The 26,625-nt window shown below is 33.2% G+C and overlaps 3 protein-coding genes and 2 non-coding genes across 8 annotated transcripts; 1 reads left to right on the top strand and 4 right to left on the bottom strand.

The window, feature by feature from the left end:
* Nucleotides 1-2,549: 2,549 nt before the first annotated feature.
* On the bottom strand, nt 2,550-4,452 carry LOC106718400 (integumentary mucin C.1-like). The gene is made up of 3 exons (XM_014512472.2): nt 4,330-4,452; nt 3,958-4,185; nt 2,550-3,415 (listed from the first exon to the last, which is right to left on the bottom strand). Exons 1-3 carry the CDS (start codon nt 4,397-4,399, stop codon nt 2,550-2,552), a joined length of 1,164 nt encoding a protein of 387 aa, XP_014367958.2. The 5' UTR covers nt 4,400-4,452.
* Nucleotides 4,453-4,764: 312 nt separating this feature from the next.
* Trnag-gcc lies at nt 4,765-4,835 on the bottom strand. The gene has a single exon. It is a non-coding gene; the product is annotated as a tRNA-Gly (tRNA).
* A 594-nt stretch (nt 4,836-5,429) lies between these two features.
* LOC106718446 lies at nt 5,430-17,845 on the bottom strand. 4 transcript variants are annotated; one of them, XM_045686727.1, is made up of 7 exons: nt 17,776-17,845; nt 9,750-9,830; nt 9,303-9,493; nt 8,999-9,184; nt 6,764-6,937; nt 5,883-6,140; nt 5,430-5,624 (listed from the first exon to the last, which is right to left on the bottom strand). In XM_045686727.1, exons 1-7 carry the CDS (start codon nt 17,816-17,818, stop codon nt 5,499-5,501), a joined length of 1,059 nt encoding a protein of 352 aa, XP_045542683.1. In that variant the 5' UTR covers nt 17,819-17,845; the 3' UTR covers nt 5,430-5,498. The 4 variants fall into 4 exon arrangements, with proteins under 4 accessions (XP_045542683.1, XP_045542684.1, XP_045542680.1 ...); XM_045686728.1 differs by lacking the exon at nt 17,776-17,845 and adding an exon at nt 16,855-17,002; XM_045686724.1 differs by lacking the exon at nt 17,776-17,845 and adding an exon at nt 12,230-12,377.
* On the top strand, nt 15,809-26,625 carry LOC106718447 (23 kDa integral membrane protein). The gene is made up of 5 exons (XM_014512533.2): nt 15,809-16,017; nt 24,095-24,280; nt 25,294-25,476; nt 25,811-26,047; nt 26,482-26,625. The coding sequence occupies exons 1-5, from the start codon at nt 15,955-15,957 to the stop codon at nt 26,554-26,556; spliced, it is 744 nt and encodes a 247-aa protein (XP_014368019.1). The 5' UTR covers nt 15,809-15,954; the 3' UTR covers nt 26,557-26,625.
* On the bottom strand, nt 21,701-21,772 carry Trnae-cuc. The gene has a single exon. It is a non-coding gene; the product is annotated as a tRNA-Glu (tRNA).

Raw genomic sequence — 26,625 nt, 5'->3', positions numbered from 1 at the left:
ATTCCTTTTTGTATTTTTAACTGCTGAAATAAATCATAACAAGTCGTTTGAAAAAGGTTTATTAAAAATAAATCTTTTCCTACTAGAATTTAAAACATACAAATTCGTACACTTGGAGTTCTTGTTGCTTCACAACACTGGGATAATTTTTCAAATCGGTTGAGTAGTTTTGCAGCCTATTCAATGCAAACAAACAATTAATCTTTCCTCTTTAATATTAGAATAGATCTTACTCCTGTTATAAATGCGAAAGTTTAGATGGATGGATGAATGGATGGATGTTTGTTTGAAAGTATTTGTGGAACGACTCTACGGATTTTGATGAAATTTGGCACAGATTTAGACATAATTCCGCGCGGACGTAGTCCCGGGCGACTGCTAGTTTAAAATAAAAAAGAATAACATTTTATCTTAACACAACAGTAAAATCATTAGACATAAAATGCTCATTATCTTTTCTCTGAAAAGATTAAAAATTATAAGGAGGAAAGCAGTTACGCTTTCCCGCCTCTAGACGCGCCGTTAAAAAAATAACCATTCCGGTTCGATGCTGAAAGAATTATTCTTTTATAGCCTCAATAATCGTTAATCAAGCTACCGATACGTATCTCAGTTATCGTTTAACATAATAATGACTGATTTAATGTTTCCAATAGCTATAATCCACCAACTAGTAGCGCCATCTATTATTATTAAATGAAAGTTGCAATTTATTTAATGTAGAAAAACTAGTGTCCATCGAAAATTAGCATTAATAAATCAACAACCATTGTAAAACCTGGTAATAATAAACTTTTGGTATAAATTTATAAATGTTTAATACCTAACGTAAAATAAAATCGATATCGAGTAAAACTTTTAAAAAGAGTTCTACGCTAGCTACCGCAACATTGCATTGTCACGTCTCGTAAATCGTTGCAATTGATGTTTTTATTTAATTTTATATATTTAAATAAACAGTTCATCAAATTGGCAGTTCAAGATTTACTTAATTCTACGCGAACGACATTCCTCTCGTTTAAAAAAGAAAACGCAAGCAAATGACATAACTGTTAAGAGCCGTTACTTAAAGGAAACTGATTTCAAACAAGTTTCGCTTAAATGTCCTTGAGTATGCAACTAGTATACTTAAAAAGGATATCATCTGACCAATCTTCCGCGATTTTTTACAAAGATATGTCACCGGCAAATTGTGTACGCTATCCATTTTTAATCTGTCTAGAAAAATCATATAGACACGGCAACTTAAATATCATAAGAATTCAGTCACAATTGAATTGAAGGAAGGTATTATTTCACTGGCAGTTGGACATCAGCACCCACCAGTGATTATTGACTGTAAGGAAATGACAGGTGCCTTTGCTAAGTCGAGTTTCTCTGATTCACTTAGTTAAATTACAAACAGGCAGAATACAAGATAAGTCGGTAACGATACATTCACATGACATGTGAACTTGAATGTTTATTATTTTGATTACATTTCGCAACTAATCGACGTTTTATCGTTCATTTTGATTGCTTGGCGCCATCATAAATTATCTTGTCTCGTCTTTTTGAATGCTGATAATTTGCCAAATTGGATTTTGAAATTTCGTGTGAGTACTTGCTTAAGTTCTTAGGAATTTGGTCAACAATTTAATAATTTTACAGTGTAACAAAGGACTAAAATACCATTTGTAAAAACTACTGTTAGGCACTGTTTAGTTAAACACGTGTTTTAAATCTTTGACCACCGCTGATTGTTATTATTGCCGCCAACGTAGTGATGTATTTCACCATAAATATGTATCACAACAATGCTTTCAATATAAGTACTTCATTATTTATTGGAAAAGATAGCATTTCGCAAGCCTAGGTATAATAATGTTTCAATAACCATAATTTGTCAAAAATACGCACCGGTCGCTAGTGTCACGGTATTAAAGGGTTGATGTATATTTAAGTTAAAATATATTTGCAATAATGTCTTTTATGATAATGTCCATAATGTTTTAAAATAATTATTTCTTTCTAAATGCGTTCATAAACCACTGGACGGACTTTAAAATTAACAAATTACAGAAATATTTCCGTCCTTAAAATCATCGCTAGAATACTGTTGAAATCCCCCTTTATTTCCTTAGTTGTATTAAGAAACTGACTTTATTATATTCGATTGTCAACCAAAGGCTTGAGATAAGAAGTTTATCTGTGTAGGTTCGATTCAATCTTGATAATTGACAGGATAAAGCAAGCAGCACGTCTCGATTTATAACTATAGCTTATCTTTTGCACAGTGAATGAGGATATAAATCAAATTATTGTTATAAACTAGATAATGTTAGTTTCGGCGTAATATATATTTATTTCAATTGTTACTTTGCAATAGAATTTATGTATTTATATTTAGTTTAATGCCTATTTCTTTTAGTTTAGAGTTTAGATTGCTTAATTGTATGACCAATAAATAGAGACCACTTTGTAATGTTTTTCTATCACGATTTCGAAAGGATTCCTATCCTATATTGTTCTGTCTACCTCAGATGGTTGGGAGTCTTGTTGAGCATTTATTAATCGTCATCATAATCATCAACACTAGGCACAACAACTTCCTCGACAGTGCCTGATGGCGGTATAGTGGTCGTCGTCGGAGTTGTCGTTGTTGGCGTTGTACTTGGTGTTGTAGTTGGTGATGAAGTTAGTGCTATAGTTGGTGGTGAAGTTGTTGTTGTAGTTGGCACTCTAGTCGTTGTTGGCGTTGTAGTTGGTGTTGTAGTTGCTATTGAAGTAGTTGTTGTAGTTGGCGCTGCAGTCGTTGTTGTTGTTGTAGTTGGTGTTGTAGTTGCTACTGAAGTAGTTGTTGTAGTCGGCGTTTCTGTAGTTATTTGAGTTGTTGGTGCTTCAGTTGTAGTTGCTGCTGTGGTTGTTGTTGGTATTGTTAAAGTGGTTGACGTTTCTACTGATGTTATTAACCCCGTTGTTGATAAAGTAGTTGTTAGGGTTGTCGTTTCGGTGGTATTTTCATCGAATATATCCGTTGTTGTGCCTTCAACTGTTGTTATATTTTCTTTTAATGAATCGTCTATGTCATCAGATTTTGCCAAATCAGTTAAACTTGTATCAACAGTTGTTTCTTCTGGAAAAAATTCTGTTGTTAACGTCAATTCTTCGATATCGTGTTTTAAAATCTTGTTTAGTACTGTATTGATATTATTTGCGTCTTTGGGCACTAAATGGCTTAGTTTTTCTATGAAATTAGTTTTGTTTGCATTAGGTATACATTGGGCTATGCAACTCTTTTCGTCCGGAAATTTATTGTCTGTATGACAACCTTTCCAATTTGCTTGTACGCATTTCTTCTTTTTCCTTTTGTATGTATAAACGGGAATAATTTCATCCGTACATTTTGTGGTATTAAGGTCTTTGTCGCAGTTGCCTGAAAATAATGTAAGTATTGGAAATACAACGACACAAGCTGAAAATAATGTTTCAGAAAATAAAACATTGTTCAATAGACTCCTGTCATTGTTACTGCAACTACTGTTGCAACTGCAGAAATAGTTGTTAATGACAAAGAAGGTTGTGATCCATTACTTTTTTTTTTTTTTTTTTTTGAGTCGGCGTTATTTTTTAGTCTTATAATTGTAACAAATGGCTTTGATATTTTTTTTTTCTAGGTCCAAAGAACTGTAACATACGTAGTAGTAGTACCTCAGTGTCTACACCTTGAATGAATGAACATCCTAATTTTTGATCTAAAATCTATCTTCTATATATATAAAAGAATGTCGTGTTAGTTACACTATTTATAACTCAAGAACGGCTGAATCGATTTGACTGAAAATTGGTGGGCAGGTAGCTTAGAACCAGGAAACGGACATAGGATAATTTTTACCCCGTTTTCTAATTTTAATTCCGCGCGGAAGGAGTCGCGGGTAAAAGCTAGTGAAATATATAAACATCCTGTATACAACTTACTTTCATTGTGCATTAGTAATTCCAATGATGATTCTTCGGATGATTTTAAAAATGAAAATATACAAGTGTGAACACATTGGTATTCATCATCGAATTTATTAAATGTGGCACATCCTCTCCAGATTTCTATTTCACATCTGGAGCCGGGCTTGTAGTATGAAAAGACTGGAGTCGGTGCGCCGCCGCAATCGCTCGTGTTGATTTGTTGGTGACAATACAATGGTGGTACTGAAAATTGGTAAAGTGAAGTACAGGTTTTGGTATAAAGATTTTTAGAATTAGTTTTCTGGTTTCTTCTAAAGTATTAGACGGTAAACTTTCTTCTTTAAGGTCTTCGGTAAGGTTTCTTTACAATGGTATATTTCAACTTACCTGACGTTGTACTATTAATAAAACATAAAATGTATATAATATTCCAGAAGCACAGAATCTTTTTATTCATGTCAACAGAAAATACGTGTTCATTATCGTAAAATGTGATTGTATTGTGTCCGAGTAATGGACTAATTAAGACTAATTCAAAAATCACTTAAACTCTTTTTCATAATTAGCTCTTATCAAAGGAAATATGTTCAGTTTAAACGTAATAAAATACGTTACAATGTACAATTTTAAATTTTATGGTGGTCGTTTGTGTTATTAGCAGAGGTAGAAATTGTAACTTATAGAGACCATGATTGTCTAAAATTCTCCGGTTTTGTTGTGGTTTACAAATAAAATATTTTAAAATTATGAAACGGAAGTAATTTACACATTTACAAGTTTTTGTCTGCGTGTTTTTTTAATAGATATCCACAAAAAAGAATCTGCATCGACCGGGAATCGAACCCGGGCCGCCCGCGTGGCAGGCGAGCATTCTACCACTGAACCATCGATGCTGTGCTAGTTTTGTTAAATATTATATTATTAATTAAATTGTCAAATACTGTATTGTGTGCATGACTCACAATTTAAAGTTATTAAGGATTATAATCATGCACATAAATGTTAAATTTATGGGATTAAATTAAAATAAAGTTAAACATGGCTAGACCAAGTTATGAAAATATTGTAAAAATGTCACACAGATTTTTATTTGTTTGTTTTTAACTAACTTCTAACAGCGTCTATCTTTAAGGTTTATAAAACCTTGTGCGCCGATCCCACGTGAATGGGATAAGTCCAGGTAGATGAAACTTCTAACAGCGCCATCTTGTATCGGATATATGAAACTTTAACCCGTCTCTGAAAGTGTGTTTTAATGTTTATGCATAGATGGCGTTTTTAAAAAAAACAACGAAATGTCTCATTAGCGTTTACTTCTAGTTATTTTACAGCGATTTGTACAAAATGCCTTACCTATATAATGAGAGATAATAGATAGTTTTAATTTTATTTCCAATTACTTTGTAAAAATAGCCAATAAAGATTTATTAAGTATGATTTAAATAAGAAATTATTCTTAATAAATAAATAAATTTAACATAGTGGTTTATGATAATAAATTCGTTGTATTCATTAGCTGTTTGTCAGGCAGTTTAAATGGCACAATACCATTTAATCTACGGTTTGCCTTTTCCTTTCTTGTCTGTAGTTATCACTTCATCAATCGGAGAAACGTCATTTCGGTTCGTGAGCTTGTCTTTATCTTTTCGTGCTAAAATTGCTCCTATTATAATGAGGATTATCTGAAAAAAGAGCATCAAAAACGAGCATAAATATTTACTATAAAAGCACCTTTCTAAACACTTAGCAAAATTATTGCTATTTTTAAATTACAGGCGCAACAAATATAATAGTTGCTTTTATAACAAATAAAAGTATTGAGCAATTACATTGAAGTAATCGCACATGAAAAAAGCAAAGAACAGATGTCACTGTAGCTGTTGACTAGGCAACAAATTCAGTTCTTTAACAAACTAAATAAAAACACAACATAATCATACCTCTAGCAGAATCGCGAACATAGATACAACAAATAAAGTATTCAATGTGTCTTTGAAGACATTTATGATGAGATTTCTACATCCAATATCGTAGTATTCCTTTTTAGCTTTGCAGGATTCTCTCTCTCTTTCCTGCACGAGTTCTGACCTGTCCGGGTCATAGGAGGGACAACAGGAGATGGGGACATTCGCTGCGAAGTAAGACGGAAAGTTTGGAGCCCGGTAATCTTCTGCAGAGTACACGCCGCAGCAGTTGAGCTGAAAGATGTTTGTACTAGTGTGAATTAAAGCGACAAAAATGAAGTATCATCCTGGTATCATCTGAAGTGCTTGTATGGATGTAATTTTATTGAATTTATTAAAATTTATTTATTAACTGGCCTTATGTTAAGAAATGTTATGATTAATGATCATTAAAAAGTTTAAAGATTACTTCTGCGATTAGTCTTCATCGATCAACATTTTCACAGAGTTATCTGCATTTTAATTAGTCAAGCTAGTAAAAATTTGCTTACAACCAAACGAAAACTTTGCTCCTTTCTTCCTTGGAAATATGACTCTTTGTTAACGTGGTTTGGACATGTTATGCGGAGGGATGATAGTCATATAAACAAAAAAAGTAATGAGATTGAATATGGATGGCTATAAAGGTAGAGGAAGACCAAAGAAAGTATGGATGGATTGTGTGAAAGAGGATATGCGTAAGAAGGGGGTAAATTCAGATATGACGGCTGATAGAGATGTATGGAGAAGTAGTACATACTGTGCCGACCCTCCATAGGGATAAGGACAGGTTGATGATGAAATATGACTCTTTGTATCGGGGGAGTAGTTTGCATAGTATCATATATATTTAGAAAAGTGTCCACGGTGTAACGTACATCATGCTGTGTCCGTGCCCAGATCTTCACGTGTCTGGGATTGTCATCACGCGCCAGCTTGAATGAATCTGAGAGGAAGCGGCCCAGTTTGACTTCATCCTCAGGCGTCACGTTCAAAGATACGCTCAGTATCACTGCTTGGATCACTGCTATCACGACCAGCACAGAGATTGCCTAGAACAAGAATACATATGAAATGGCGTCTTGGTGTATTAAGCGCCTGTAGGAATATAATAGTCAATCCTACTGAAATTGTCGACGATTATCTACAACCAGTCAAAACATATGTACTGGAAATTTATTATTTTGATTACGTCAGTTAATTTATTAAATTAAATTGTTAATTCTTTTTATTGAGTAGCAGGTTTTACTTTAAGCTACGTTTTTATCCCACCTAAATATTGTCATCATATCTGTGATTGTCAAAATTCCGACGGTTAGACATCTTTTTTTAAATCTGACAATATCTACCAAGAGGGGGGGAATGATTTACTCGTGATAATAACGTGGTACGAGGTCGCGTGATAGGCCACTTTACTTCGTGCCTTTAGCATTTCACCGAACTCTAGAGTAACCAACTTTATGCCTCTTTTAAGACACACCAATTGAGTTACGTGCGATAATTTTGTTCAATAACACAAAACAAGAAAAAGAGTGAAAATGAGAGGAAATATTTATAACAAAATAAATTTCTAATATCTTAAATAAACTCTTTTACTGAATAAACTCTTGATATGTAAAAATTAAAATAAATATTTCATATTTATATATAACTTACTAGCTTTTACCCGCGACTCCGTCCACGCGGAATAAAAAAAGCACACAAGATAAAAAAGTTCCTATGTCCGTCTCCTAGTTCTAAGCTAACTCCCCATCAATTTTCAGCTAAATCAGTTCGACCGATCTTGAGTTATAAATAGTGTAACTAACACGACTTTCTTTTATATATATATATTTCCAATCAATTTATTTTCAGGCGACAATACATTTTTCATATTTAATGACATATCCTTATACATTATTCCAATATGGAGTCCCTATTAAAGCTGAATATATTAATTCAGTTTACCCCAAGGTCACGATAGTGTTAACAACCCTGATTTACTTGGAAAAGCAATCGTGGTGTTAATTACTAAAAATTCGTTTATAATTTACATTTCACCTTTAGTCACTAAACGTGAATTTGGATGTATTGGTTCCTTTGAATAGCTTGCAGAGAGAATTAATCATTATATATTCCTAAGGTAAAAAGCCAAACTACCAACACATCCGTATAATGTGTATAAAAAGTAAGTTTCAAGCTACGGATCGTATTTTCTTTATTTATAACTAGCTTTTACCCGCGACTCCGTCCGCGCGGAATAAAAAAAAATAGAAAACGGGGTAAAAATTATCCTATGTCCGTTTCCTGGTTCTAAGCTAGCTGCCCACCAATTTTCAGTCAAATCGATTCAGCCGTTCTTGAGTTATAAATAGTGTAACTAACACGCCTTTTTATATATATATATATATATATATATATATATATATATATATATATATATATATATATATATATATATATATATATATATATATATATATATATATATATATATATATATATATATATATATATATATATATATAGATGTTAAATATTTGAAGCAATGTTTTTCAATAACATCAATAATAATTGAATGTCACCTATAAAATTTATTTCTGCATTGCAATAAAGAAATAGACATTTATGAAATAATAATGCGCCAAAACCGCACATAAAGTAAATCAACCTACCTATTTACCTACCACTAGCATTTTATTTTACATAACGATTATAAAATGCCGTATTGTGGTTAGTTCAATGTGCGATGCAAAACCTAACTTAGTGCTTAAATACTAAGTTTCCAAGTTATCAGTATCCAGGTCCCAAATCGTAATCTTTAATTGACCAATCAAATTTTGAAAGTGGTCTACGAGTAAAAAACTTCGTAGCTACAGTGAAGTTGTGCTACGACTGCATTAAATGGAAAACCATAATCTTAGCTTACTCTTTTATTTGTAATTTATATTAGGTCGTTCGGAAAGTCATTTCGTTTTACTCGACCTAGGATACGTGTACTTTCGACGAAAATGCACCACATCCTGGAAGGTCGCTTGGAACTGATAAAGGCATTATTAAACATAAAAATAAACATAGAAAATAGAAATAAATACGAAATGACTTTCCGAACAACCCAATATTTTTATAGTTACCAACTGCACTGGTCGCCTATGCTTCCTGACGGCGCCGATTGAACCATAGATGACAAAGGAGATGGTTATCGTCGCGGTGGCGAGCATTACCACGATGGCCACCAGCCGTCCCGATAGGTCGTCACTGTAGATCTTGATGGCCAGTGCTGACGTCACCGACACAACTATCACCGCTATTGATTGTAGCTGAAAGTTTATAAAGAGTTAGAGCTAGTGGAAAATAGGCTTAAGTTTGTCACCAGTTTGCCGCGACATCACCATTAGCTATTATTAGAAGTAAGCTTAAGTCAGATTTAAAACATACCACAGTAAGAAGCCCAACAGCGAGGAACAATATCCTAAAACAAATAGCGCAGCAAGCGCTTTTCTTCAGCCTCTGGAACTGCGGCGCGTACAGCTTGCCCAGACCCTCGCCGTGACCGCCGAGCCCTCCATGACCGCCATGGCCGCTGCGTTGGGCCGACACGTCGCTCATCACTGCTTCTGGCTCTTTTGCTGTCAAAAAAGCATAAGGTGCTATTTCTGTCTCTTTCGATGTGCAAAAATGTGCCACACGATCTTTGCCGTGCTGTATTGGTATATCCTTTTATATTGACAAGAGTTACTAACCTTAAGTATTGTAGAGGCACATAATGGTTACAAAGGAAATTCCCGGTGACGAACAATGTAAAAATCTTTCAATCGTTACTTATTTAATACAAATTAGTTCTTAAAAGTATGTTAATTTAATGAAATAATAATTTTATGTTACCTTGAGCCTTGCTTGACTTTCCCATGTCTTCCCAATGCGCGGCGACGGGCGGGAGTACTGTGAGCGCAGCATTCGCTCCACCTGCGTATATAAAGATATTGTAACACACAACAATGCCGTAGCCGTGAGCCGCAACGGAACGCACCAACGGACCGACGCATCGTTTCAGAACTATAATGGGATATAAAGTTATTCATTGTACGAACACTATTGATACACTAGCATTGAACAATTTGGGAGCGATTTTTTTCCAGATATATCTGACAAAGAAAGGAAAACTAATTCGCTAACTGAATTTAACTCTTCAAGAAGAATAAGAGAGTTAAATAATTGGCAAGTAATTAAAGATTGAAATTAAAACCTAACCGTGCGCGCATTCAGTGAATATTTCCTTTCTTCTTCCATGCTTAAATACTAACATACTATATAGTCAATTTACAAAATTTGTCATATCAATTAACATACTTAAATTAGTGCAAAAATTACAATTGGAAATATTTAAATAACATATTCTTTATTTATGTGATAAATATATTTATCAAATCGTGAGAGAATACTTATGGGGTTTAATACTGTAAATGATGGGCCAATACTCGTTTAGTTTATAAACCTTAGAACAACAACCGACAATTTATAACAGTGCAAGTAATGTTTTTTTTAGATTATATTTTATATTCGTATTCTAATACTAGGCAACTAGAGTACTTATATATTTAGGTTTAGCTTATTTGAAAATTTACCATATATTAACAAAACATATTATGTAGGTTTATAAACTTACGAGATGTCGCCCAAGACTTAGTCTACGCGGTATTAAAAAAACTTTATAAGTAGCCTATGTGTTCTTCCAGATTATGTTCTACAACCGTGGCATTTTTCATCAAGGTCTGTTGAGCCGTTCTTAAGATACCTTCAAACAAACATCCATCCATCTAAACATTCGCATTTAGAATATTAGTAAGATTTTATAATCTAAATAGTTCATTTATAAGGCAACTTTATTTTTTCATAGCAACGTTACAGCTTTTAATGAACAACACTCTTATATTTTCTGTCATATGGAACTATCGTTGCTTTATTACAATTTTGAATGTGTCATAAACAACACGTCATTGCATTTGAGTGCAATAAATACGTTCCGTATCAAACAGACACACCGTGAAGAGACGCAAATGAAAAAGTCATTATTAAAAAAACTCCACGACATTACATACTAATAAACTATTCCTTGTAACTAGTATTTATAATTAAATAATTATTTTCAAAGGTGATAATTAAATAGGAAGGGAAATTCCGTTGTAAAAAATTATAAATCTGTGAAATGTGTGAAGGATAATGTTTTACAATTCTGAATCATTCTTATTTAAATAAACCTAATAAAAACTTATATAATAATGAGATCGAGGAATGTAACCGTCAGTTTACACTGCCAATACACACGAAGAATATTGTTATCAAACAATTTCTAAAGTAGAATGCAAGGGAAGACTAAAGCCTTTTGCACGAGCGTCTCGTCAGTGGAAACCGATGCTAATATTATCATAGAGATAACTCCTTACGTTTATCTTGAAAATGAGGTCTAATTAGAGACTGTCGATGCTTCTGTAAAGCGTCGGGGGCTCAGGGGTTATTAGTTAAAACTGTAATTTGCAGGTCCTGGGTTCAAATCTCGTCATGTACGAATCTGTTTTTCGATTTTCTTTTTACATGTGTACATTTTATCTGACGTTCTTACGATGAAGAAAAACAACGTGATGCAACCTGCACATATCATTGAAGAAATTCAAAGATATGTGTAAAGTCAACCAACCCGCACTTGACCAGCGTGGTGGACTATGGCCTAGCTACCCGTAACTTAGGTATAGACTCCGAGCACCTCAGTGGGGATGTAACGTGATGATGAATGTTTCAATACAAATATGATCAAAAATCTGGCATTAGATATTAATTTATGTGACAAATTTTAATACGAATTGATATACTACGCTATTGTTTAAATGTTAGTAATGACGGTAATGGCTGCCAAGTCTCGTTAAAGCGCTTTGCTTGAAGAATATATTCCGCCATGCTCGTCTCGGCGGGTGCACCTTTAAGAAACTAGCTAGATCAGTATTTAAGAAACATAATTGATATTTCTAAAGAAAAAAATGGTTATTGTGAGAAAACTATAAAAGATAGATATATGCTATCGCGGACTTTTATTTAGCACATTTAAAGAGCTACAATTCGTCCATACATCATTTTTATGTAGGTCATATAGTTTAGCTTACGTAAGCGCTAAAAGCAAAAATATCCCTAATTTTGGCAACACATTTTGTATTGCGAAATTTTGTATTCTTCTAGTTATATAAAAAAAATCAAAAAAATGGTACCCATCTGCAAGCACTTCCTTTCGAATAAAATAATTTTTATCAAAATCGGACCACCAGAGGCGGAGTATCGCGTTAACACACATAAAAAAATACAGTCGAATTGATAACCTCCTTCTTTTTGAAGTCGGCTAAAAAGCAACTCACCCGTAGAACAAACTAACACAGTTTCCTGTACACTACTGACAATGAAAAATTTAAAATATAAATTAACTATTGACATAATTTAAAGAGGAACACAGATATAGACTTCATAACAGTCTGGCGAACACACTGTTTGGTACAAGATAATATTTTTATCGTGAAGAACGTGGTTTATTATATATATGTTAGAACAATAAACTTACCTCGCCTTAATACAGCAGTTAGCACATAAGACGTATCGACGTACGTAAATAAAGCAGTGCTAAATGTTTATATTAGATTGTAGCGATTTGATAATACCACGCCTCTCAAATGGAATCATTTTCATAAAAAGAGCACAGTTATACTCTGTACCAACCCTAGCGTTATAATTAAAAAAGGTTGCCTTAGCATTCTTTTCTTATTGTTACGAATTCGTCAGATCTAAGCAGGCTGTATTGACGCTTCATCATTTGGAACCATCGAAAAGGAAGTAACATTTCTTAATTCAAATTTTATTCGAATGCGTTGTCTTTTCACTTTCGGTTTTCTAAACTAAACTGGTATTTAGGCCTTATGTAATTGCCTTAATTAAAAAAAAAATACTACTCTTATGTTTTCGTTTCCATCAAGGGTTTTATCAGCATTTGGGTACGGTTAGATTGTGTAGGCATTACCAGAAATAGGCGAAACACAGGTTTAGATAAAATCAAAACAAAACTTAAGAGTCTAGCGTTTATTGCGGTACTTGATCGAGAAAGTGGTGGTTACATGTACTGTCAGAAAGACAAGTCGAATGTTACATTTTATTTTAACAAAGAAAGAGTTGACTGGTAAAAATTTTGTAACTTATAAATTTATAAAATTCACTCGTGTAGGTATTTTATTCACGTCAGATTATGTGCGTTAAATATCAATACTTCACTATTTGCATTAGGTTTTGCTTTAAAAATATTAAAATAAATAAATAAGTTTTCAGACGATAAAAATATTATAGTACTTTAGATGGAAATTAATAGAATTTCTTCTAAATAGGTACATAATTAAATTAAAATAACTTGTTGTTATTGACTGTCCGGTCGTAGGTCACCGCTATAAAGGCAGGTTGCCGCTACCATAAAGTTTCCATGGCAACTGAGACCACAACACCACGCACAATGGTCGACACCCTACTGCCGACAGCTCAAGGCTATGATGAATATAATTTTGCAAGAACCAAAAATTAATGTTGTTTTTCAATTGAATGTCTTGATACAAAAGGGTTGAAGACATAATGTTCACAAGTACACATGAGGCGGTTCATATTGTTATCAACAGAGTACAGACTAAAATAAGTACTGTAGCTATCAGACTATATCTATATAATGTTTAAGGGATTATAAATTTCACCCTCATTAATTTACTTTAGTATACTAACTGTTCCCGAGCGGCTTCATCCCCATGAAATTTTGTTAGACAGAAAAACTTTGTTTACATTGCGTAATACTTTCAATTGTAAATGTCAAAATTCAAAACAAATGACAACGAAGGCCTTCGACATTGGCTGGGAAATACCGTTACTATGGCAACCATTGATCTTGGCTTGCAATTTTTGTCCGTTTCTCGCATATCATTTGTTATCAATTTGCTCACACCCTAAGTTTAATGGGGTGAAAATATATAGTCTAAAGCGAGTCTTAAGTAAAGGACTTCTTATTTCAAAAATAATTATTCAAAAACATCGTCGTGTTTGCTACGATCCTGTGTTACAAAGAAATGTGTATTTAAGCTTTATTATATTTATTACGAGTAGTATAGATGGCGACTAGTTTTTATTTCATTATGATACATTTTAATGTCGTGATTCGATCAAGGTTAAATTACGTAGTGGCAATGATCTTCAAAACATAGTTACATTCGTGTCAGGTTCAAAGCCATTAAAGGTCTACAATAAAAAAAAAAACTAAAATCTTACGTGATAAAAATGTCATAATATGCCAAAGCGTCTACTCTATGAGTTATAACCTTATACGTGTTTTTCTTTTATAAAAATAATTGTTTTAACAAGGCCTTTGATTTTGATTAGGGTTCTGTGTTCTTAGTTAAAAAACATAACAATTTCTTACTGTTATTGTTTTATCAGGTCGTAAAAATAAGTACGAAATTATTACACAGGATAGAATATTGTAGAATTACAAGATGTTTTTTTGTCTATTTCCACTTATTATAATAATTATCTAATATAACATTTGTATTTTGTATGAAGGAAAAATTGTATCAACAACTAGCGGTCGCCCGCGACAGCGCGTATATAAGCAAAAAAAAGCCTACGTCATCTACCTTCCCATTAAAGTACCGTCAAAATTGTTCCAGCCGTTCCGAAGATCACCCGGAACGAACGCGGCCTTACGGATAGGCAATAAAGACAGAATTTTAAAAATTGGTTTTTGTTATAAGCTAATACAACATGTGTACGAATTTTTTTTTTCGATATTGCATAACGACTGGCCAGTTTTGTTTTATGAATATAGATGTAGGGAACCATTCTGTTTTCAAATGTACAATTATAAAGTCAACGAACCTAAAAGTAGCTAAGAAATTAAATCCTAAAAGAGGTATTAACCCTAAGGGTCAGGGTACCTTATAGTGGATGTAATCGGTAGTCATGACAACGGTTTTCTTTTATTAGCTCATATGATTAAAAGATAAAATCTGATACATTTTTTTTTCAAATTATATGAATTTTTATTGTTATAAATATAATAAACATAAAACCTTATAACTAATTTTAGTCATCCTCCGTTTAGGAAATAGCTCTAAGATTTAAAGTTAATTTCAACTTGCATTGAATTTCCAAACATTTCTCGATTTGCGAAAATCTATCTATATATATAAAAGAAAGTCGTGTTAGTTACACTATTTATAACTCAAGATCGGTCGAACTGATTTAGCTGACAATTGATGGGGAGGTAGCTTAGAACTAGGAGACGGACATAGGAACTTTTTTTTATCTTGTGTGCATGTTTTTTATTCCGCGCGAATGGAGTCGCGGGTAAAAGCTAGTATGTACTTAATAAATAGCAATGGATGCCATTTGCCGAAGTGTATGATGTTAAGTATATTTCAGACTATAATAATGAAGTGTAGTAATCGCTTTTTGATAAAACCGATAAACCGAAAAGTACAAACATGCAAAGCTAGGCAACATTCAAATATTACTTTTATATACAGCCTCGCCCAGCTCTTGTCAAACTGTTGAAAACTACTACCTAACATTGGCGTTACGTTTTTAAAAAAACATTAAGCAAATGTTCTTCTGTGCTTTCAAACATGTACATAATCTAATTTAAAGAACATAAGCTTCTAAATATCATACGAGTACGAATGGTCCATCTAAAATTTGGGTACTGTTGTCAGAACAATTTTAAAACCTACCAATTTTCAAATTTTAAATTTATATTTATATAAAAAAAAATCTCGTTTTAAAAGAAGTTTGACACTTTGAGAAACGCTGACCTATTGCGTGACTTCAGCCCTTCAGCGAGTCCAGTCCGAATGGAGTACTAAAACCCTGCGACTCTGGCGTCAGTGACATTCGTCTGCGAACACAAGTCGGCGCCACACGAGTGCGCGCTCCCATTCCGTCCGGACGTTTAAAAAATCTAATTTTGACAGTTCTTAATCTGTGGACGCTTTGTTTAATCTGTGGCCAACGTGTTTTTCGGCTGTCAAAAATGGAGGGCTGCGGGATGAACTGCATCAAATATCTGCTCGTTGTTTTCAACGGATTGTTTTTAGTAAGTTATTTGGAAGTAATTAATTAAATTTAAACAAATCAAATATTTTAAAACTACCAATTACCAATGTTTGGATATTTTACGAATATTTATAATTTACAAGCAAAATTGACATCAAATAGATGATTTTTATTTGTTTTTACTTCGTACCAAGAAATTGTTTCAATTTTAATTTATCATAAACGTTTCTGGAAGTTAAGGAAGTAACGTAATAATTGTTCATCCTGTTATTTAAATCAGTTTAGTTAAGTTTCAGTCAGAAATTTTAACAGACTTCTAAAAGGAGGTCTCAATTCATCTGTAGGTATGTTTTATTTTTAACTTTCCTGTTAAGATGTAGTTAATTCAAGCGAATACATGATGAATTTAATTACTCAATTTGTCTGTTTAACTCTTAATGGAGAGAATTAGCGACAGGAAATACCGGCGCATGTGACAACTGAATGCTTTATGTAACTTTTTATTTCTCACAATATAACATCCGTGCATTGCTGCATTCTAGCATATATTAATAATAGAATACAAATCTAATATATAAAATTCTCGTGTCACAGTTTTCGTCACCGTACTCTCCGAAACGGCTTGACCGATTATCATGAAATTTTGTGAGCATATTCAGTAGGTCTGAGAATCGGCCAACATCTATTTTTCATTTTTTTTTTAACTGCGCGCGGACGGAGTCGCGGGCGACAGCTAGTATACTATAGGATAATGGGTAAATAATCATATTTAAAAACTCGCAATAAAATCATTTTGTAATGTTTTAAAATTTATCAACCACATAAACTTACTGCGACTCAGAGATTTTTGCGCTAATAAATAAACAAAATTACTTACCAATATCAATTCAATTTTCTAGCTCGTAGTTGCCATAATTTACTCTGACCACATTTGAAAAGAGACTACACTATGATGAATAAATCTAGAGTTTGTGATAATAAAAAGTGTATCACGAGACTTAAATATCAACATAATGTATACGTCTTCACACGACAACTGGTTATACCTTTATTACACAACTATAAGAGGAAAATTTTACATATGTTTACGTGAATAATATGTTATATATATTTTCAATGTCATCGTCATTTTGTGAATTAATATTCTTTTGATATGCAATTTGCTTAGTCAATTTGAGTAGGCAAATTACACACGAGCGGAGTACACGATTTGTCAATGATATAAATGAATTTATACTTAAATGTTTTCTTAAAATTACAACCTTACAAAATATTCAATCCCGATATCTTTGCATTACTTTTATAGTACAATTCACATGAAGTTTTATAAGAGCATTCTAAATCTAAAGAACTGAAGCAATTCTTATAAAATTAAAGTCCTTAAGTGCCCCTTTAAAAAGTTTTATTTAGTACTAGCTTTTACCCGCGACTTCGTCCGCGCGGAATAAAAAATAGAAAACGGGGTAAAAATTATCCTATGTCCGTTTCCTGGTTCTAAGTTACCTGCCCACCAATTTTCAGTCAAATCGATTCAACCGTTCTTGAGTTATAAATAGTGTAAATAACACGACTTTCTTTTATACCTATACTAGCTTTTACCCGCGACTCCGTCCGCGCGGAATAAAAAATAGAAAACGGGGTAAAAATTATCCTATGTCCGTTTCCTGGTTCTAAGCTACCTGCTTACCAATTTTCAGTCAAATCGATTCATCCGTTCTTGAGTTATAAATAGTGTAACTAACACGACTTTCTTTTATATATATAGATATAGATTAAAGTCCTTTAGTAGTCTACTTACCCCTGTGTTTTCCGGACGTTAATTCATTTTTATTATAATACATTGATATCAAAGAGCGTCGAATCACACACAAATCTGCTGCTTCTATAAATATTTAAGAACGATTTACATATTAAAATTGAATTTTTACGTATGATGTCCATTTTACACTATTTATTATCACGTCTGATGATATTCACATATTAGCGAGACGTAACGGAAAATGACAAATATTTAGATATTGTATCGTTTATTAATGTTTATAGTACATGTTAATATTTATATGTGGAAAAAAATGCGTAGTTTCAGCATTCAATTTTGCTTCCATTTTCTAGTAACTTTTTAAATGTTTTTTTTTTTATTTCAAGTTTTTTTTAATTAGAGTACTTTGATAATGAAATTATATAGGTTAATATCATCATATATCTTTTACATAGAATATTTTAGATATAGTAATGGAGGTAATTTTATATATCGTGAGTCAGAATCCTAAGTTGACTAAGCCATAAGTTTTTGCGCGTGATGTTTATGATTATTGGAAATTATTACGTCGTAGTATATTATAGACTACTATATTAATTTCTATATTTATTCCATTCACATGTTAAGTTTAACCATAACAAAGAAATTAATAAAATACAGTAAACACTGTTACTGTTAAAAAGCCTAAAGATTTTACTAAACTTAATTCTTAGGCAATTTTAATAGATAATTGCACTATCTTGTTTGGATATATTTGTATATTTTACACTCTATTATTTATAAGCCTTTTGCGTTGTACCTAATAAGAAAGCTTAACTTCTATTAAAACATCAATAAAAACACCTTAAGTTTCCTAAGTTATTCCTCATATAGTCTTAAAGTCTAGTACAAAATTCTGTCCGATATTGTAACAACAATGAAGTTGATATGTATGTTTACATACAGATGCTAATGAACTAGAATTTAGCAAAACATTAATTCGTAACGTTATCACAAGAAGTAATTTGTGACCGTCACTTTGATGTATAATTTAAACACGGTTTGTGCCAGCCAGTGAGTCACGCAAACAACAAATCAGTTTAATGTATTCAAGAATTAGTTAAAATGAAGGGATAATGGTAATTCAAAAAAATATTCTTTGAATGTTAATGATTCACCGAAATAAGTAAAATTTTTAAAGAATTCTAATTAAGGCCGGCAACGCATCTGCGATTCCTCTGGTATTGCAGATGTCCATGGGCGTCGATGAACACCTTGGTGTTCCCGCTGCTCGTTTGCCCCTTCTCTTATAAAAAAAAAATTCTTCGCGAAGAAAATATAGTTTCCTTGCGTTAGAGTTTAGGTTAGACTACAATACGAAAGAGACTAACTAGGCTTGCTAAATGGTTTTCTGGAACAAGCCATTTTTATACCAGGTTCATACCGAAGTAGGGTTCGCTTCAATTCCGGTTCGCTATTAACGGTTTTCAAGATCTTACTTTAATTAGTAGGCGAATATGGTTGCGTGTACGATTGTTTGTCAAGGATGAACATGACTATTGTTTTGTCCTTGTTGAATCATTTACACCAATCAACGGACCACGTGTTGCCAACGTCTGTTAAGTGTCATTTACCTAAAACTGAGCTTGGAGTCCTAGTAATGTTCGTTATTATTTAGTTTATTTGCTATTTAGATCATTTTTATAATAAAAGAACATACCAAACAAAATATGTTATTTACATAAATAACATATCTTACTTCTTGATGGATGGATGGATGTTTGAAGGGATCTCCGGAACGACTCAACGGATCTTGATGAAATTTGGCATAGATGTAGAACATAGTCTGGAAGAACAAATAGGCTACTCATTGAGTTTATTTATTTTATCAATTCCCCGCGGACGGAGTCGCGGGCAACTGCTAGTTATTTATCATTACTAAGACCACATACGTTGCGCCTATAAAATACTGTCGGACGTACTAAAATTTTCTATAATAATCGATTAGTAAAAATATTAATATAAACTTTATTTCTATAATTCCTTTAGTAACTTAATCTTTATTTATTCATGAAGGACGTATCTGTTTGTTTCAAAAATAGAAAAGGGACTTAGTTATTTTTATAGTCGCCCAGGTGTGTGTGCTGTTAGTTAAAATTCTAATCGTATCTCTGCCTACTTGGATAAACAATAGTTACCTATATATTTTATTATACATACTTTATTTGAAGCTTCCTGTTGATTTTTTCTGAAGTTTTGGGCAATGTGATTGACTAAAACAAACGACGATCCTTCGGTGGAGTGGTGCAAGAAATTAATGTTAAAGTTGATTTATTTCCAATACTTTTGAATAAATAATGATTTGAAAACTCTAATGTCTTAGCTTCCGTGTTCCAACTGGGTCATCGTTCTATTGTTTTTCGATTTAACGATGAACTTTTATATAGATTATCCTGTCAGTAATTACACTCTACTACCCCGTTTGTCTATTGATTGCCACCTCATGAATACATACTCGCTATTAAACCATCAATCAAAGTTGCATATAATTTGAGTACCTTTGAAACAAATGTACTATAGGAAATATTTCGATTGTAGCTGGAATAATTTCAATTAATTTTTTTTAATGATAATAGTAAGTTCTTGTTAAAAAAAAATTATGCTGGTATCTAGATTAAAAACTATCTTATCGTTGGTTTCAGTGACTAAAATATCTGTATGAAACATATCTTTGGCAAAAAAGAGACAAAAATATGTTTTAAATGAGTATTTTGATCTCAGAAACCCATGGTAAAGAAATATGTCCTGTCACGAAATTATTGCACGGAAACAATATTTTTGCATGTTGACGATAAACGGACTCTTTTCCTCGTTAATGTCTCTTATCCTAATTCTGGTCTTTTTATGAAAACGGCAAGTTGTGTTCTTAAAGAATTAGTTAATTCTTACTTTACTGCTGTATCTAGTTTTACCTTATCTTTACTTTGAGCACTATCTTCTAGACCAAAACAAGAATTTGAACGATCAATATTTGTAACCAACGACCCCATTACCTGACCCCGGACTAGTTCCACTACTGTAACACACCCTGTGCTTCACAAAAACCGTTTTTCATTAACAACAAAATGTAAATAACAGCAAGCTGTTATTTACATTTTGTAAATGAACTTTCCTACTTAAAACTTTTTTTTCTTCAGTAAGTACATCTAAAATTAGGAATAAGGAAGTTTATAAGAGTAACTTTTAAATAAATTCTTAAATCCTCTTTGGAACACTGCACATTAAAAAGATATTCTGAGAGTCATTTGAACTGTTTAATTTAAGAAAAATAATTTATATTAGTATTATTTTTCTATTATTTGTAAGTTTATTATTATTTTTTTGTATTCCATTTTATTTAAAAATACAAGCGGATGAGAACTTTCTATCTTTATAAAGTTATAGATTGGCAGTATTAAGAACTAAAATTATTAAAAACTAAATTGTATTATGTATTTAATTCCTTAACTGAACATTTAATATAATGTTTCGTTTAATTGTAAAAATGGCGTGTGACCTACGAAAAAGTAGCGGTGACTTCTAGCGACCTCTATAATGTGGTTTATAAATGAAGTTCAATTTTCTTACAAGAATTATTATGGGCACGTTATCAACGATATACGACTTTAATGTTCAACGTACTTGTAAATTTATAGTACTGCATTAACAGTTTTAGCACAGGTAATTTTCAGTAGAAATCTAGCCAAGCTTTTATAGTTTTTAATTTAATTAAATTCCTTTGTAAACTTAAGTTATGAAAATAATTGACCTACAGACACGCACGTTGTGGAAACCAACCAACCAATGTTTCAAAATATAGTATAAAGAGTTATAATGTTTTCTACAATTTATACAAAAAAGTACTTTTAAAGAATTATAGTTCGTTTAAAGTCTAAAGAAATAAAACGATTTTTGGGGATTTTAAAAAAGTTTCACAAAAATTCTATTCCGATACCGGGAATCGAACCCGAGCCTCCTGGGTGAGAGCCAGGTATCCTAGCCACTAGACCATATCGGATGATGCCACACATCTTAAATTATAAATTAAATCATTTCAGAGAATAATATATTCCTGTTCTGATAACAAAGAATAACAACTATCTTATCTTTCTAATATTAAAAATGCGAAACTTTGAATGTTTCTTACTAAGAATCTCCAGAAAATCGGTTTTATTAATGGCTCTGTTTGCTAGTGACTCAATGACAGATCAATGGGCTTCTGAGTGATGTCATAATGACGTCATTCGTCATCAAGTCAAGGTAAATTGAGTTCGCATTGTCACGGCTGCTCACTCGCGGTAATTGGACTAAGTCATTGTGTAGGTTTGTATGCACCTGTGGAATATGCACTGGTTCTATCAACGAGGTTTATATGCGACTTATTCAACATTTTTTTAATAGTTAAATGCGAATCCAGTTATGAAGTGACTCTCGTAACTACGTTAGTATGAGGCTATCAAATTGAAAAGTTTTTGTTGAAAAGAGATAAAACTCAAAGAATGTACCCTTAATTAATTAATTAATTAATTAATTTTATTTATTCCTTCAACTTAATCTGCATAAAATCTCTAAAATTAATATCATTTGAAGCTACTTTTATCACTATTTGTTTTAAATTTGAATCAATAATTAAGATCCTCTACTAACTATATTTGTTATCAATAACAGGATGCCTGAATTACGCAACAATGACAAATTTAACCTAACTTTATAAAAACAAAATATTAATTACTAAAATAGTGGAACCACACCTTAATTCCCAAAAGCGTGTTTCATTAAAAAGGAATCATTTTGAATCATTAGTCATAATTTAGGTACAATAGACGTATTAAAACGTTGGTAGAACTATGGCTGACATAATTGGTCACAGTACAGTCGCCGACCCTGCGACCAACACCATTTACGTATACATGTATGTACCGGTATACGATGTATTGACCAAAAGAAAAACGTATTTAATAATCAATATTGTGCCTGACTGTACTTGACCTCTTTTTGCATTGTATTTCACAATATATGCTATATAGTTGACTTATTTATATCGTCGACTTAAGTCACACACCATCAACATAAAACAGACAGACTCTCATCACATTGTCCACTTCACGGCCCATAGCGTGGCGACAGCCGTCTCTGCTATGGTAATCCGACCTAATTTTTCGCGCGTGGTCAAAGAATATAACCACAGATCAACAGATACGCCATTAGAATTTATACAAATAAAGTGCTACAATTTAACTATCTTTTAGACTTGTAGATATGTTTAGCAAACAAAGAAAATATGGCGGTACTTCTGTCAGTGTGATAATCTATTCGACACTTAGTTAAGTGTAAAATTTTGCTCAATTCAGCATCAGCTCACTAAATGTCCCCACTGAGGAGCTCGGAGCCTACCCTATGTTAGGAGTGACTAGGCCATAGTCAACCACGCTGGCCCAATGCGGGTTGGTTGACTTCACACATACCATTGAATTTCTTCTCAGATATGCGCAGCTTGCATCATGATAAATGTATATATGTAAATCGAAAATCGAAAAACACATTGGTACATGGCGGGATTCGAACCAAGGACCTGCAGATTGCACGTCAAATACTTAGTCTTCGATGTTCGATTGTATGTTTGCTGTACGATATAACATAAAGTTATTAACTTTTATACTCGTTGATGTAGGTATCTAGTTAAAAACGCATTTTAAGCAAATGTAAACATACGAAATCCCATGTGAAACAACATTCACGAAATATCCGTTTGATTAACCATGTGTACCGATTACTCAAATAACCGCTCACTGTTTTTTTTTCTATCTGTGCTCATTCTATTTCTCAATGCAAAATTAACACTTATTTCCTAAGCAATAAAGTTTACAATGTAAGAGAGTAATTAAATACGCGTGGGCATGTAAAATGAAAGACTTATTAACAATGAGATGAAATTAATTCTAACAGTTCAAGGTCATTTTTGATACAAGATATTTTTGTTTGTGACTGAGAGATTGAATTTAAATATCGAAGAGCGAAATCTTCGTGTCCATTTCATGATAATTAGTCCAAAATAAACATAATTTTTAAAGATTGTCAAAGCTTATCTTACTTGTTTTTCACGAAAATTTCTTTTACCATGTAAAAGGAGCGTAACAAATCCTCTCTTTAAAAACTCATTAGCACTAACTTCCTAGCACTAATCTTCTAAGATAAAGTTGTTAAAGCTTTGAAGCCGCCAGAAAGTAATATTGTTCATACACCTCACATAATTATCTTAACGATGCGAGTACTATGTACGCTTATGCTCCATGCTTATCTGGATACAATATACATAACACAATGTCTGTTCTATCCCCAGATCTTCGGTATCGTGATAATAACGACAGCATGCGTGGACCTGGGCATGCTGCAGGGCTTCGCAGGAATGGAGACGACGGGCCACGAGACAGACGCTGTGCTCATCGCTATCGGAGTCCTCATTATTATAGTTGCTGCTTTCGGCTGTTTCGGCGCCTGGAAGGAGAGTCCTAAACTGCTCTATATTGTAAGTATTATGAAGCGTAACTGTAAGTCTTGATAAGTTCCAAATGTTTTCTTTTCTTCTGTAAAGATTCATACTAATTCAAACAATATGACTATAGCTTACAAGTACATTTGATGCTGGTCTTTTTTTCTGCTTATAAATCTAAATAGTCTATTATCTATGTTAGTGCATAAGAGATTCATAGATTGTCCCATTAGAAAAAAACGCACGTGTAATGATTTCTTTTTAACAACATCAAGTGGGCACCGTCTATTTCTATCATTATGAGTTCATGTTTATTTCTGAAGTTATAAAGCGGGTCAACGGGGACTAGACACGAACGTACTAGATATTTGTATAGCAGTATTTCTGCTATAGATTATTTAAAAAATAACATTTGAGATCATGAAGAAAAAGTCATCATATGAAGCGGTTTTTACACTTCTATGATTCATATTTCGGCCGCATCAAAATAACTGTTATGTACAATTTCTGATTGTAATTGAAAGGTACAATGATGTACCACCAATGTCTGTAGAGAAATGTAAATGTGAATAGTGTAGAAAACACGAAAAAATATTGTTTCGTTAATTCATATTCAGTTCCGTGACATTTACCGATCCATCATCCCTGACCCACATTTAATGGGAACGCTACTATAACGACGATGTCGTCGAACTCCATGACTGAAGATTACGTCAGTGTCCTATATAAGAAGTATTCCATGATCATAAAGCGCACCTTTAAATATTTGCAAGCAACATACACAACTGTTTGTGGTACTTTCACCATAAAAAAAATCCCAGCGACTAATCTAACAAGAGCTTTGCTAACTTTATTAATTACAACGTTTTTTTTAACCAATTGCATTACCATCATTGTAAGTCAATACGTTTTAACAAGTATTATTATGAAAAATGCTTGTTTGTGATAACTACTTGAGATGTGTTCATTTTACTGATTTACCATGAGATTAGGAAGCATCCTGATGGAAACTAACCTTACCATTTCTGATGACCACTTGTCGTTGCCAGTTCGCAGGTTGCCTTATAATAATCATTTTACTGGAGCTGTCAGTGGGCATCGCGGCGGCGGCGCTGCGGCCGCAGATCGAGGGTACCATGAAGACTCAGCTCCGAGCTTCCTTCATCAAGAACAAGTCAACTCGGGAGGAGGACTCCGTCTACAGGGAGTTCTGGGACCGTGTGCAGAGTAACGTTAGTACACTTCATTCTAAACTTGTGAAACAGAACATTCGTCACATAAGTTTTACAAAGGTCTTCATTGATTTTTTATTTCGTTCGTTTAAGTAATAAAGTTGAGTTTAAGTGATAATTTTTTATTAAAATGGCTAATGATTTATAATTAGATAACCCTTTTTCCTTTGCACCTTATATGTATCTAAATATACGAATAATTGGATAAAAGGTATGCAGCATTTTTATGAACGATTGGTTTCTACAGCATAGGAAAGTTTGACGAAATAATGGAATAATTCAAAAATATTTTTTGAAAAAATAATGATCATTTCATCGAAACGTAAATTTCCAGTTGGAATGCTGCGGCGTGACCGGACCTGAGAACTATGGCGCATCCGAGCCACGCTTGAAGCCGTCCTTCAGCTGCTGCCCGCCTGACAACTCTGACGAGGTAGACGAAATCAAGCGCTCCGACTGCCTCTCCATGGAGAAGTACTACAAGGAGGGCTGCGAGGACAAAGTGCTGAGTACCGTGCACAGCGCCGGACTGTCCGTCATCGTCTGTGGTATACTTTTTTGCTTCTTGGAGGTGAGTTACTTCAGAAATACTTACTTAATGTCCAGACAGCTTCAAGCAGTCACCGTACTAATTAGAGCGGCGTATCAACCCTGAGTGGGCCTTGTCTTTCAACCATAAGTGTCTAACTAGCGTGGGCCGCCGAGTCTAAGATTTGAAGCTCCTGCAGATCACTCTTCATTTCATCCTAAGTGCTAATGGCAGCATTTTATCGTAGCAACAATGCTGCAGGTCACATGCTTGTTGGTGCCGCAACCAACTGCTTAAATCCTGCTCCTACAGCATAAATGGCGCATTCTTTTGTAAAGATGTACAGCTTTGCGACATAATGCGCCTTACAGATTAATTTCAGAAAACTTTTACGCACGTCGTATATTAATTTTAGCGAATGATCAAACTTTATTTTAATAAAATTCATAATAAAACAAATTATACTTGATTTTCAGGTCGCTGGTATAATATTGGCGCTGTGGCTGGCACATACAATTAAAACGGAGGGCAAAGGTCGCGAGACTGCTTGAACCTGCAAGTATTAACAATTCATGACATAAGCATTTAGAGCACTATAGTATTAAGTAAAGTTATTAAAA

This window comes from Papilio machaon, chromosome 4 (assembly GCF_912999745.1).
Source record: "Papilio machaon chromosome 4, ilPapMach1.1, whole genome shotgun sequence".
Lineage (NCBI taxonomy): Eukaryota > Metazoa > Arthropoda > Insecta > Lepidoptera > Papilionidae > Papilio > Papilio machaon.
This window is presented reverse-complemented; position numbering and strand designations above follow the sequence as displayed.

Coding starts and splice junctions, on each gene's coding strand:
- LOC106718447 (XM_014512533.2), top strand. CDS start 15,955: ATGGAGGGCTGCGGGATGAACTGCATCAAATATCTGCTCGTTGTTTTC. Junction 16,018..24,094: donor TTTTCAACGGATTGTTTTTA/GTAAGTTATTTG, acceptor TTCTATCCCCAG/ATCTTCGGTATCGTGATAAT. Junction 24,281..25,293: donor GTCCTAAACTGCTCTATATT/GTAAGTATTATG, acceptor TGTCGTTGCCAG/TTCGCAGGTTGCCTTATAAT.
- LOC106718446 (XM_045686724.1), bottom strand. CDS start 12,341: ATGTCAATAGTTAATTTATATTTTAAATTTTTCATTGTCAGTAGTGTA. Junction 9,494..9,749: donor AAAGTCAAGCAAGGCTCAAG/GTAACATAAAAT, acceptor CTTTTTTGACAG/CAAAAGAGCCAGAAGCAGTG. Junction 9,185..9,302: donor CTGTTGGGCTTCTTACTGTG/GTATGTTTTAAA, acceptor ATAAACTTTCAG/CTACAATCAATAGCGGTGAT.
- LOC106718400 (XM_014512472.2), bottom strand. CDS start 4,399: ATGAATAAAAAGATTCTGTGCTTCTGGAATATTATATACATTTTATGT. Junction 4,186..4,329: donor TATTAATAGTACAACGTCAG/GTAAGTTGAAAT, acceptor ACCAATTTTCAG/TACCACCATTGTATTGTCAC. Junction 3,416..3,957: donor ATTACTAATGCACAATGAAA/GTAAGTTGTATA, acceptor CATTATTTTCAG/GCAACTGCGACAAAGACCTT.